The sequence below is a fragment of the Stegostoma tigrinum genome, chromosome 11 (genome assembly GCF_030684315.1).
Source record: "Stegostoma tigrinum isolate sSteTig4 chromosome 11, sSteTig4.hap1, whole genome shotgun sequence".
NCBI lineage: Eukaryota > Metazoa > Chordata > Chondrichthyes > Orectolobiformes > Stegostomatidae > Stegostoma > Stegostoma tigrinum.
Window position 1 is genome coordinate 4,144,247 of NC_081364.1, and position 13,690 is coordinate 4,157,936.

At 42.1% G+C, this 13,690-nt stretch overlaps 1 protein-coding gene across 3 annotated transcripts in view; it reads right to left on the reverse strand.

The window, feature by feature from the left end:
• The window catches only part of LOC125460308 (host cell factor 1-like), a 106,098-nt gene that overhangs the window by 19,679 nt on the left and 72,729 nt on the right, over positions 1 to 13,690 (reverse strand). For all 3 annotated transcript variants that reach the window (XM_048547648.2, XM_059649718.1, XM_048547649.1), the window contains 4 exons: positions 10,445 to 10,850; positions 6,569 to 6,871; positions 4,605 to 4,723; positions 3,023 to 3,166 (listed from right to left, as the gene is read on the reverse strand). In XM_048547648.2, coding sequence (XP_048403605.1) covers positions 3,023 to 3,166; positions 4,605 to 4,723; positions 6,569 to 6,871; positions 10,445 to 10,850 — 972 coding nt within the window. The remainder of the gene's footprint in view (positions 1 to 3,022; positions 3,167 to 4,604; positions 4,724 to 6,568; positions 6,872 to 10,444; positions 10,851 to 13,690) is intronic.

Consider the following 13,690-nt stretch of genomic DNA (forward strand, 5'->3'; position numbering starts at 1 on the left):
AAATTATAAATAGCGCAGGGCACATTACTCCAGAGGAGAAGACTGAAGAACGTACTAATATGCGTAATAATATGAATTGGGCAAATAAGAGTTTGAGCTATTGTAACCAGTTCTAAATGAGTTTTCCACATTGTCGGTGAAAGATTCCTTTACTTTCAAAGGCTATACAAGACCTGCACAGTGAAAGTAATAGCATGCCCTCACACTTTTTTTGATATTGCCAATTTATCAACATACCATTGAAAGAAGCCATTACCATTCATCCAAACCACTATATCATGGCCATGGCAACTGGTGCCTGACTTATGCTCAAGCTAATGAACTCAGCAACTCGAAAGGTGGAGTTCAGTTTCAGCGACATCACGGACATCCAAATAGATGGTGCTGCCATGGGATACCCTATAGGCCCAGCTTTTGCTAATGGCTTTGTTGGTTACCATGAGAGGCACATCCCCAGTGGAAAATCACCAATCTCTTACATGTTGGAAGAATGAGAAGTGTATGTGACACTTAAGATATTTCAATCTAAAGCTGCATCACAATATTTCCTTACACAGCTTAATAAACTGCATCCTGCACTCCACTGAAACAGAAGATGAATTTGATTGCTCTCTGTACTACTGTCATCAAGTGAAAGGCCATGCTCACTGGTCAATGTATACTTTGGGATTCCTACAGTCCCACACATTACAAGATCAACATTACTGGCAACCTTGTGATTGGATTCTAGCCAGCTGTTCATTGTTTATACATGATGCAGAGATAGTGGTGATGTGCCCTATTTCGCAGGATGACATATCCTGATCAAATCACCACTCATTATGTATCACAAACACTCTTGGAAAAGTCTACATCCACAATTTTGGGCCTTGAAATGGTGCCCAGTCTACCTCATATTGCTCTGCAAGAGGAAAGTGTCTTAAAAATTTGAACAATAGCTGAAGCTAGCTATCTCACATTGCTCCAATGCAGTAAATTCACTAGTGATCTCTCCACTAACAGGAAGCTACGGTCAAGTCAGAAAGACATTGTGCCTGCCACTCCAATAAACGCTATGCATTATGAGTTCCAGTGCTGGTGGGACGTATGTAGGTCATATGTGCCAATATCTGGCAAGCCCACATGAAACAACATGTCCACTGACATGTCAGCATGCTGCCAGCCCCAAATGTGTTTAGCCAGCTTGTTTTTAAAAGCCTTTAGAAAGTATAACCACCATTTGATGTGCTTCTGCTACTGGAAATCATTTATTAGAATAATATGGACTGTGCCTAAAGTTACACCAGCAACAAATTTAAAATCATCAGCTGGGCCAGTAGTACGATGCATGCTACAGGCTAAATATATAAAATATTCAGGACTCGCTTTTATGTATGCAAAAGGAATTGAACATACAACACAACACAACACAGGAATAGGCCCTTCAGCCCACCAAGCCTGCACAGGTTCCTAATCTTAATTTAGATCCTCTACTTATTGCCCATACTCTGTTTCTATCCTTCTGTTCGCCTCCCATTCACATGTCTATCAAGATATGTCTTAATTGTTGCTAATAGCAATGCATTCCAGGCATCCACCACCTGCTGCGTAAAATTTTTCCCATGCTTCTTCCCTAATCTTTTCTTCTCTCACCTTGAGCCTGTGCCTGCTTGTAGCTGATATTTTTCACCCTGGGAAAAACCTCTGACCAGTAAATTGCACATTTAAAAAAGAACAAGTGTCCAGAGACAGCCCAACTCTACTGCATCCCTATTCAGAATCTGCCTCTTTGGTTTGAAAATTTAGATTGATGTTAACTTTCTTGCTGTCGTAGCTCCTTGCTGATAGAGGCCTAACCAATCAACACCCTCTTCTCATTTTGTATAAAACGATGTAACTTTGCTTAAGTCTTTTTTAATTCTAGTTCTGTTGAGTACAAAATAAAAAGCTTCATCTTCTAGTCTCCTTTTACCAAGAGTTTATTTTTTGAACTATTATTTATAAGGCATCATCTTAACAGCTGCAACTGCGAGTGCTCACAGTTCCAGACCCAAGACACAATCATGCAGGCTGTCTTACACAAAGGCTGCATTGCCACGCACAGGGAAAATACAAAGTTCTGAGCTTTTCCAGTAATTTCTATTTTTGTTGCACAATTCTGGGTTCAGCAGTAGGAACTAAGGACTCAGTATAGAGGTATATGCATATGGTGTTGGAAAGGACTGTGGATGCTGGGAAGAGTGAAGAAGGATCCGAGAGGCTTTTTCCCAACCCTCCCCCAGCTCCCATCATCCCTCTCCAGGGACACATCCACAGCCATCTCCTTCCCCACCTCCCTCCCAACCTGCTTCAATGCACGGAAGTAAATTTAAACAGTGCATAATACACAAGTGTGAGTGCCAGCAAACGCTTCCTATTTATAAACCTAACTGAAAATGTGACTCCGGGGAGCGGCCTATTAGTGTTCTGTAAAATTCTACATAATTTGCAGCAGTTACATTATAAAAGGCAAATTTTTTTGACCAAGTAGAAGATTCCAAATATGAAACTAAATTACAGCACTGAAACATTATGGATGAGATGGGAGAAATGAAATAAGCTAAACGCAATCAATCACCTTTCCAAAAATCACCTTATTCGAGAACAGATTCATCTACCTGCCTCTCCTTACTCAGATTGTCAAGAGCACGTATATATTGTGTGGTGTTGTGCAATTTTTCCAGATTTCAGTAAATGGGGACACAGCAAAGCCTACAGCTCAGGCTGCACTCATTCCTCTGCCTTCCCAAGCACGTTTGGTTTACCTAAGAATAGCCAGTTGGTGGCGGTACAGGGGAAGGGAATAGATAATGGTGGGTAACTGGTGCCCTTTGTACCAGACACTTAAAAAAGTCTAGTTTTTTTTAGGAGATTGGTAAGGGGGATAAAAGATAATTTTAAAGTGTAAAATCTTTCAGTAAGTAGCGGATTGACAATATTTAAAGGACAAATTTAAAAAAGGGTGTGGTCATTCTCAATAATAGAATTTGCATACACATCTTACCTCTTCTCCTTGGGAGCCCTCTGCAGGCAGGAAATAGGAAACCACCACTGTGCTCAGCAACTTGAATACACCAACATCATACCACTGATTGGGTTCCTTCCTGGTTGTTGGTTTTGGCTGGGTATTAGGAGATGCATCATGTTTCTGAGGAATTGTATTAAAAACATCCATCAAACAAAAAAGTAAACAGCTCTACATTTCCATATGAGAGTCGGAGAACAAAATGGGGCGAATCAGCATTAATCAGAAAGAAGCACGGCAGATGAATTCTGAGAAGGGGCAAAAAACCTGGAATGTTGATCTTTCAGCTTTATGGAGACAGGCAGATTTCTACATTTCCAAAAGTTTCTGTTTTAAAAGGTACACAGACATAAGGTTGCAAGAATTCTCACCTTCTACAACTTGTACTTATTCAGCACTAACTCAGCAAAATATCCTGAAGTCTGACACATCTTAGAATCATCCCTACAGCATTGAAGCAGGCCATTTGGCCCATTGGGTCCATACCAACCCTCCGAAGAGCATCCCACCCAAACCCACATACCCCACCATCCTATCACCCTGCATTTACCATGGCTAATCCACCTAACCTGGACATCTTTGGACTGCGGGAGCATTTTTTTGTAGAGGTGGATGAACACAGCGGACCAAGCAGCATCATAGGAGCTGGAAAGCTGATGTTTTGGGCCTTGACTCTTCCCGGCCTCCCTAAACCCTCCTCCCACCTCAAGCCCCACCCCATCTCCTACCTACTAATCTCATCCTGCCCCCCCCTTGACCTGTCCGTCCTCTCTGGACTGACCTATCCCCTCCTTACCTCCCCACCTACACTCACCTCTACTGGCTCCTTCACTGCTTTTTTTGACCGGTCTGTCTCTTCTCCACCTATCGTCTCCTCTATCCATCTTCTATCCGCCTCCCCCCCCCCTCCCTATTTATTTCAGAACCCGCTTCCCTTCGTCCATTTCCGAATAAGGGTTTTGGGTAGCTGGCAGAATTCTCACAACATGGCAACTTTTCAGTCCAGGCTTACCCTTAGTGAATGAAATGAAATGGAGAAATGGAACACCTTCCCATTACAGTGGCGCAACATATCAAGTTATTCCCCAGTAAGGATTATCCCAATTGAACACAGAAGATAGATTTTGCTGAGATGGAGCAGCAAAACTTCAAAAGGCATCCATGCAATATCAACAGGACATATCCTTGTTAGATTTCAGAAAGAGACAGAATTGGAGTCAGATTTTGACTGTAGATCCTACAGATACTGTGGAAACACCGAAGGACTGCTCAAATCAGCAGAAAGAGATGGCAGTTCTATCAATCTCTACTCAGAATTTACTACGCAGAGTCAAAAAAAAAACCGAACCCTGACTCAGAATTCCTATCATTAACTGTGAGGAGCACAGATGTCTACATATTGTAATAATGCATAATATAAATGCAAATCCTTATTTAAAATTAACATTGCTGACTTTCATTTTGCTCATGTTGGAATTTCCAAGACTAGTTGTATAATCCAACCTACAACTTAGAAGGAAGGCAACAACATTGAACTACCCATCTTTAAAGGAGTACTCACCGATGCAGGTTGGCCAATTCCATTGGCGACTTGGGCTAAAGCTGTAGCTGCCTGTGTTTTCATTGGACTTGAGTTTTGGTTGGTTGTTGACGTCAGGAGAGAAGTGTATGGTGTCAATCCTAGTTTGCAATAAAGGAAAGGACTGGTCAGTTTTACCGTATTTCCAGAGTGAGAAATTTCAAAATCCCTGCATTTTGATATTATGCCATATCCATTTAATATTCTCAGTCAACAATGGCAATTCAGATAATTGAAGGAAACATTTGCCTGACAAGGAGTTCATATTTGTTGCACTGAAAAATTGACAGATATGTTGAGCTGAGACAACCAGTAAGGTCAAGACAAAAGTTGAGGAGTAACTCAATCATTGGTAATCAGATGATTGCTAATAAATAAGTTGAATAAATGGAAAAACAACAACCCGGAGAGAAAGGTGGGAATAAATAACTTACCTTCAGGACAATAGGCCACTGCAGCAGCAAAGGAAGGTGGGCCAGCATGGAGCAATTAGACAGGAAGGGCAGATGGGTAAACAAAAACATCAAGGTAGCAACAACACAAAAGGAACAATCCTGCTTCATTAAAATAGAAAATACATTTTTAAATCATCCAATTTGTAAGTTTGCAGAGCACACAAACATTTGTGGCGTTGTGGACGGTGAGGAAGGTTGTCAAACGACACAGCAGGATATAGATCAGTTGGAAGGTTGGGCAGAGCAATGGCAACTGGAGTTTAATCTGGACACGTGTAAGGTCAAATGCAGGAAGAAAGTAAACTGTAAATGGCAGGGCAAAGGAGTATTGATATACAGAAGGATTCTCGCGTGAGGATCTGTCTCCCCCTCTCTCCCTATTTATTTCAGAATCCCCTTCCCCTCCCCCATTTCTGAAGGAGGGTCTAGACCCGAAACGTTAGCTTTCCTGCTCCTCTGATGTTGCTTGGCTTCCTGTGTTCATCCAGTTCTACACCTTGTTATATCAGATTCTCCAGCATCTTGCTATCTCGATAATATACATGAGCCAAGAGGCAACTTTTTGGTTAGTGTATTTTAAAAGTAAGTACCTGCAAGTTAATACACTACTTTGGATATTTGACCATCAAATCAATTGGATTTTCCTACCCACTACTTTTAATACTATGGCACCAGAGACTGGACTAATAACCCAAAACTGACGAAGTGACACTGCATCATGACACCTTGTGAAACTGGATTTAAAGATAACACCAAGGTAGGGTTAAAAAGTCACCACAAAAGTTGCTTGATTGATATAACAAGCCAACTAGGTCACTGATGTGCTGTCAGGAAGCTGTCATCTCCAACCTAGTCTGATGATGTTGAACTGTTCATTTAAGACGGACCAGAAGTACAACACTCCAAAACAAGCCACTTGATTAAACAACAGCACAGAACGCCACAGTGTCACACTCGTGGGCTTACCATCATCGCACACATCCTGCGAACATCCTGCATTCTACAGCACCTCTAACTTACTGAGATGTTCAGAGGCACCTCACAGTCATGGAAATCTCTCAGAATTTGAGAACAAGTCAAACAATGAGATGTCAGGAAAGCTGACAAATGTTTGGCCAGAAGTAGACGTTAAGGAATGAGTTGAAAAGTAAAGACAGCGAGGTCGAGATCCCAAGAAAGTTTCAGGAGTTTAGGTCCTAACTACACAAGGCACAAACATCATTGGTGGAACAATGAAAAATGTAGGTGGGCCCTCGGAGATCACAGTTGGAGGACTGCAGTGGTCAGAGAGTCATTAGGCTGCAGATTAGAGAGAATTCACAGCAAAAGGCTATGAAGGAATCTGCAAAGCAGAGTGAGAATTCCAAACAATACTAATGCCAATTCAGATCAGTGATCAAAGGGATGATAAGTAAAGTGAGTTAGAACTAGAACAAGTGAGCTTTGAATGAAAAGCTGACAAGGAAGAAAACAGTATTTCAGAATACACACCTGTGGTCTTCAGAATAGGTAACTGAACACTTGAAACTGTACTGGGTAGTTCCTGTGGCCCATTGGTCTCAGAGGTAGAATCATTGAGACTATCGGCTGGAGCTAGAGCCTCTGCTGGTCGGGAGGGCTGGTTGCTTTCTGCTGCTTGTTGCTGGCGTGCTCTTTCTATGTCCTGCTGCGCAAGTTCAGCTAATGGTACAACGGACTGCAGAGACACCAATGTCTGCAGTGCCTGCTGTGACAGCTGTGCTGGTTGCATTGTTGCTAACTCCACTGCTGAGGTATCCATGGTCTCTTCCCTTGCTGTATTGTAAATCAAAGGGAGCAGAAACAGTTTAGAACTAGTGCAGTGTTATTAATAGCTAGTCAAGAGTAGATTGAAGAGCACAAAGAATGGTTAATTATTCAACAGAACTATAAATGTCAGTTTATTTTAAAAAACATTTTAAAAGAAGAACCAATATGCTTGGTAGGCATAGTGTAGTTATGTATTATTTAAGTAATCCAGAGGCCTGATTACTGGTGTTGAAAGATGAATTCAAATACTATCATGGTAGCTGAGAAATTTAATCTCAAAATTAATTCCTCAGTTCTGAAGGAAGGTCTCATCGACTTATAAAATTCAAACAGAACTTGACAGGATAGATGCAAGTAGGATGTTCCCAACGGTCAGTGTGTGAAGAACCTGGGGTCACAGTATGAGGATTTGGAGTAGACAATTTAGGATGGAAATGAGGAGGCATTTCTTCACCCAAAGAGTGGTGAGCCTACGGAAGTAATTGATGCCAAAACACAATGTATTCAAGAGGCAACTAAGATTTGGCACTTGGGGCGAATGGGATCAAAGATTATGGGGAGAAAGCAGGATTAGGCTACTGAGTTGGACAGCCATGAACGTGAAGGTGGTGGAGCAGGCTTGAAAGGGCCGAATGGTCTCCTCCTGCCCTATCTTCTATGTTTCAGTGTCTCTGGACCTGAAATGTTAACTCTGCTTTCTCTCTACAGATGTTACCATTTCTGCTGGGTTTTCCCAGCAATTTCTGTTTTTGTTTCAGATTTCCAGCATCTGCAGGTCTTTGGATTTTTATAGACATACATACGTTTGTTGGATAAGGGGGTCAAGGCACATGGAGTAAAGGAGTGTAAACAGAATTAATATACAGACCATAACCAAATTGCATGGGAGACTGGAGAGGCCTAATGGCTTTCTATTTAAGCACTGATCGATGACTGAATCGCTGAGGTGATCATAATAATGCCCAATCCTGGAAATCTGTTGTCCAGTGACACTTAATGCTCAAATCAAGCATATAATAATATTTATGAAAGGATGGTTATGAATTTAGTTTAGCTTGAAGCCACTTTTGAGGACATGTCCCACTTACAGTCAGAGTTGTACAGCCCGGAAACAGACCCTTCAGTCCAACTCATCCATTCCAATCAGATATCCTAAATAAATCTAGTCCCATTTGCGGGCATTTGGCCCATATCCCCCTAAACTCTTCCTATTAATGTACCCATTCAGATGCCTTTTAAATGTCTTAATTGTACCAGCCATTACCACCCCCTCTGGAAATTCATTCCATATATACAGTACACAGTGTGAAAAAGTTGCCCCTCAGGTCCCTTTCAGATGTATTTTCTATTACCGTAAACCTATGCCCTTTAGTTTTGGACTCCATCACCCCAGGAAAAAGATCCGGCTATTCACCCTATCCATGTCCCTCATGATTTTATCAATTTCTATAAGGTCATCCCTCAGCCTCTGATGCTCCAGGGAAAATAGCCCCAGCCTAGTCAGCCTCTCCCAATAGCTCAAACTTTCCAACCCCAGCAACATCCTTGTAAAGCTTTTCTGAATTCTTTCAAGTTTAACAACATCTTTCCTGTAGCAGGGAGACCAGAATTGAAGGCGGTATTCCAAATGTGGCCTAACCAATGTCCTGCACAGCCACGGTATGACATCCTAATGCCTGAACTCAACTATACTGACCAATAAAAGACAAGCATACCAAATGTCTTCTTCACGATCCTATGGAACCGTGATCCCACTTTCAAGGAACTATGTACCTGCACCCCTAGGTCTTTGTTCTGCAATACATCCCAGGGGTCTACCATTAAGTGTAGAAGTCTGACTTGATTTGCTAACCAAAATGCAACACCTCACATTATCTAAATTAAACTGCATCTGCCACTCCTCGACCCATCAAATCAAGGTGCCGTTGTACACTGAGGGAGCCTTAATCACTTTTCACTATACCACTAATTTTGGTGTAATCTGCAAATTTACTAATCATACCTCCTATATTCACATCCAAACAATTTTTGTAAATGACAAAAACCAGTGGACCCAGCAGTGATGCTTGTTGCACACGGCTGGTCACTGGCCTCCAGTCTGAAATACAATTTTCCTCCACCAGCCCGTCTCCTACCTTCAAGCTAATTCTGTACCCAAACAGCTCTCTCTCCTTGGATTCCATGGGATCTGACTTGCTAACCAGTCTTCTGTGCAGAACCTTGTTGAATGCCTTGCCGAGGTCCATATAGACAACGTCCACTACTCTCTGCCTTCAGCAATTTTGTCACTCCTTCAAAAAACTCATTCAAGTTTGTAAGACAACATTTCCCACACACAAAGGCACGTTGATCAGTCACGGCCTTTTAAATACATGCAAATCCTGTCCCTCAGATTCACTTCCAACAACTTACTCACCACGGATGTCAGGTTCACCAATCTATAGTTCTCTGGCTTTTCCTTACCACCTTTCTTAAATAATGGCTACATATTAGCTAACCTCTGGTCTTTTAGCTTCTCAGCAGTGGCTATTGAGGATATAAATATCTCAGCAAGGGGCCCAACAATCACTTCCCTAGCCTCCCACAAAGTTCTGGATACACCTGATCAGGACCTGGGGATTTACCCACTTTTATGCATTTTAAGATGCCCGGCAACACCGCCTCTGTAATATGTACATTTTTCAAGATATTATTATTTATTTCTCCAAGTTCTTTTGCTTTCATATCCTTCTCCACAGTAAATATTGATGTGAAATTCTTGTTTAATATTTCACCCATCTCCTGCGGTTAGACACACAGACAAGCTTGTTGATCATTAAAGTACCCTATTCTCTCCCTTGTTACTCATTTGTCCTTCATATATTTGTAGAATCTCTTTGGATCCTCCTTAACCTTATATGCCAAAGCTATCTCCTTTTTGCCCTCCTCAATCACCTTTTGAGCATACTCCTACTGCTCCAACACTTCAAGGGATTGACTTGATCCTACCTGTCTATACTTGTCACATGCCTCTTTTTTCCCCCTCTTATCCAGAGCCTCAATTTCAGTAGGCATCTGGCATCTAGCATCTGCCTCTGGACTCGTTATCTCATTCTGAAGACTTCTCAATTGCCAACTGTCTCTTTACCTGTGAATAGCCTCTCTAAATCAACTTTTGAAAGTTCTTGCCTAAAACCTTCAAAACTGGCATTACTACAATTCAGATTTTAGATCAGGTTTATTCTTTTCCATAACTATTTTAAAACTGATAGAATTATGATTATTGGCTCCAAGGTGTTCCCCCACTGACATGACAGTCACTAGCTCTGCTTTATTTCCCAGGAGAAAGTCAAGATTTGCTCCTCTAGTAGGTACACTCACATACTGAATAAGAAAATTTTCATGTACACGCTTAAATTCCTCTCCTTCCAAGCCCTTAACACTATGACAGTCCCAGTCGACTTTGGAAAGTTAAAATCCCTTACTATTACAACCCTATTATTCTTACAGATATCGGAGATCTTACAAATTTGCTTCTCAATTTTCCACTTACTCCTACTAACTTCGCAGTTGGGAACTCAAACCTGCATGTATACCTACCTGCTGTGGCAGCCCCTTTAGAGACGAGTGATGTTTGCGCCACTGTCGTTGCCTTAGCTTCTTCCTCCAGTGCTGCGAAACGGGCTGCCTCCTCAGCAGCAGCTGCTACAGCTAGTTCCTCAGGAGACAGACCCAGCTCAGCAAGGGTCTCTGGCCGGCTATCAGCCAACAGCTCTCGTGGAGGGAGGAGCTGATCTTGCTGCAGCCCGACGCTAGGTTGAGGATTCAATGCCTGTGCCAAGGTGGCTGTTGCTGTTTCTTGGTTTGTGGTGCTGGAGACCCTAACCGCTATTGTGGCACCAACGCCAGTGGAGCCGACAGGTAGAATCTGTACAATATTCTGTCCCACTGTAGACACAGAACCTTGCTCAATGCTATTAGATTGTCCTTCAGTTGATGGGGCTGCCTGCAGGAAGAGAAAATTAATTTGACAGCTCATTTACATTGTAGTAACCAAGTCATGGTGCAATCCTAATTGCTGCACAGAACAATTAATCAATCGGAATCTTCAGCAGGAATTAGTCGGAAACCCTCAAGCTTCTCTTCTCCAGCCCGCTTAGATTATTATTAGGAAATTCAAGCAAGGGTTCACATAACTCATAGGTATCCTCACTATAGAAAACAGCAATGTTGTTCACTGAGGAGCTTCCCTTATCCCAGGACTAGCTTTCACCTTCACTGATGTGGAGGGCAAGCTCTGAAGCTTCCACTGAGGCCAAGAACTTCATGGAAAGCATATGGGTGACCACTAGGGAATCAAAATATAATAGGCAGTTAGTACAATAACACCCAGAATGAATTCAGTTCTGAATAATGACTGATAGAAGTGATGGTGTATCTGGGGGTGTAGCCTAAGCCACGTTAATGGCATGACTGGGATCTCAGCTTAGAGAGAACTACAAGGAATACCATAGGAGCAAGTGATTCAAATGTTATGAACAAAGTCGGGGGTTTCTGCAACCACAGACACGATTCCAAATGTGTTACGTGGTGGCGGCAGGGGCGGGGGGGGTGGAGTGTGTCAGCTGTCATGGTCCTCATTAGCCTGAATGACACAGGCGTTAAAGAGGGAGACTTGCAGTCAGAATTTAGGGCGTTAGGTGGAATAGGAACTCAAAAAGGTAGTAATGTCCAGATTACTCCCAATGCCAAATGCAAATGAGTAGAGAAATTGAAGGATAAAGGAGATGAAAGTGGGGCTTGAAAGTAGGGCTGGGAAGGTGGTGCAGAAAAGGTTCTTTCTGGGCCTGCTGTGTTCCTCCAGCTCCAGTGTTGTTTCCGACTCCAACATCTGCAGTTCTTCTTTAGGAATCTTGAGTAATTGAACTGCTTTTACCTAAATAGAGCTAGAATGCAGTTCCTTGCAGAACCTTTCGCTAATGCTACAGTGAGTGTTTAAACCAATTTGACAGGACTGTAGGAACCAGAGACAGTATTAGACAGGCAGTACCAAGGCACAGAGGTTGCTGGAAAAGCCCAGCAAATCTGGCAGCATCTGAGAAGAAAAATTAGTAAATGTTTCGGGTCTGTTGACACTTCACCATAATTGAAGGTTCTTAAGCAAGAGTCACTGAACATGAAATGTTAACTCTGATTTTTCTTCAGAGATGCTGCCAGACCTGCTGAGCTTTTCCAGCACTTCTGTGTTTTGTTCTTATTTACAGCATTCGCAGTTCTTTCAGTTTTTACCATGGCACAGAGAATACTGGTAGAGAGCATGCACTAGAATAAGGGACAGTAAGTTAAAAGGAGGGTAAGGGAGAAGGTAACAGTCCAAATCAAGGTTACTCGCATGTGGGTGAATGCATGGAGTGTGATAAATAAAACTGATGAGTTGCAGATGCAGATTGCTACATGGAAATGCAATGTTGTAAATGCAATACTATGAAGTCAGAAGTCACACGACGACCGGTTATAGCCAACAGGCTTACCTGAAATCACAAGCTTTAAGAGTGCTGCTCCTTTGTCAGGTGAAGTCACTCGGTGTATAGAACACAATTTCAATATTTGCAGATGACACAAAACTTGGAAGCCTTGTGAATTGTTAGGATGGTGCACAACTTCAGAAGGTCATTGACAAGTCAAAGGAATGACCAGATTAGTGTGTACCATAGCCAAGTTTTACAGATGATACAAAAATAAGTGAGAATGCAAATAGTGAGGACGACACAAGACATATACAGAGGGACACAGTCAAGTTGAGTGAGTGGGTGCAAAACTTAGGTGGTGAAACAGGATGCAGGAATATATAAGGTTATGCACTTTGGCAAGAGGAACAGAGAAGCTGAATATATCATGTCAATACAGAAAAACTCCAGAAAGCTTCAGCAAGAGAAATTGGAGCGTCCTTGAGCAGTGTCACAAAAACTAACATCTAAGTTGAGCAGGTAACAGGGAAGGGAATGTCAGTCTTCATTTGAAAGAGAATGGAGTAAAAGAAAAGGGAAGTCTTGATACAAAGCACAAGTTATCATGAACAGTGCTGATTCCCGTATCTAAGACGGACAGAACTGGAAGCAGAGAAGTTCACCGAGTTGATCCCAAGATTGTCTTAAGAGGAGAGATTGCATGGGGTGGGCCTCTACTCTTGAGTGTTCAGGAATATGAGAGATGGTCTTATTGAAAACATACAAAATTCTTTGGGGCTTGTGAGGGTAGATGTGGAGTGGCTGTTTTCCCTTGTGGGAGAGACTAGGACCAAAAGGCATAATTTCAGAGTAAGGAGCCACCCAGTTCAGACAGAGATGTGATGGAATGTTTCCCTCAGAGCATAGTGATTCTGTGGAATTTTATTTAAATCACAGAGGGCTGCAGAGGCTAGCTCATTTATATTCAAGGCTAATTTGAACAGATTTTTAAATCAGTAAACGAATCAAGGATTGTAAAACGACAGAAATGTGGAATTGAGGGTTATCATGATCTTACCAAATGACAGACTCAGTGAGCCAAATAGCCTAATTCTAGTGTTATGGTCATACCATCTTAGAGTCAACTGTGTGCTCACTCTGCTTCAAATTTAAAGTCTGCCCTCTTATTTAAATTCCTTGAGCACTTTACCTCTTAAGCTCTGTAACATAGGTGAACTCTGCAATTCTCAGATCTGTCCAGTCCCCTACTTCTTTCACTATCCCACCATGGCTGTCCCTTCAGCTGTCCAGACACACTGCTCCGAATTACCTTAAACCCCTCAGCCTCCCTTTCCTTACTCAAGATCTCTCTGTGACAAAGCTTTCACTCATCTTCTAC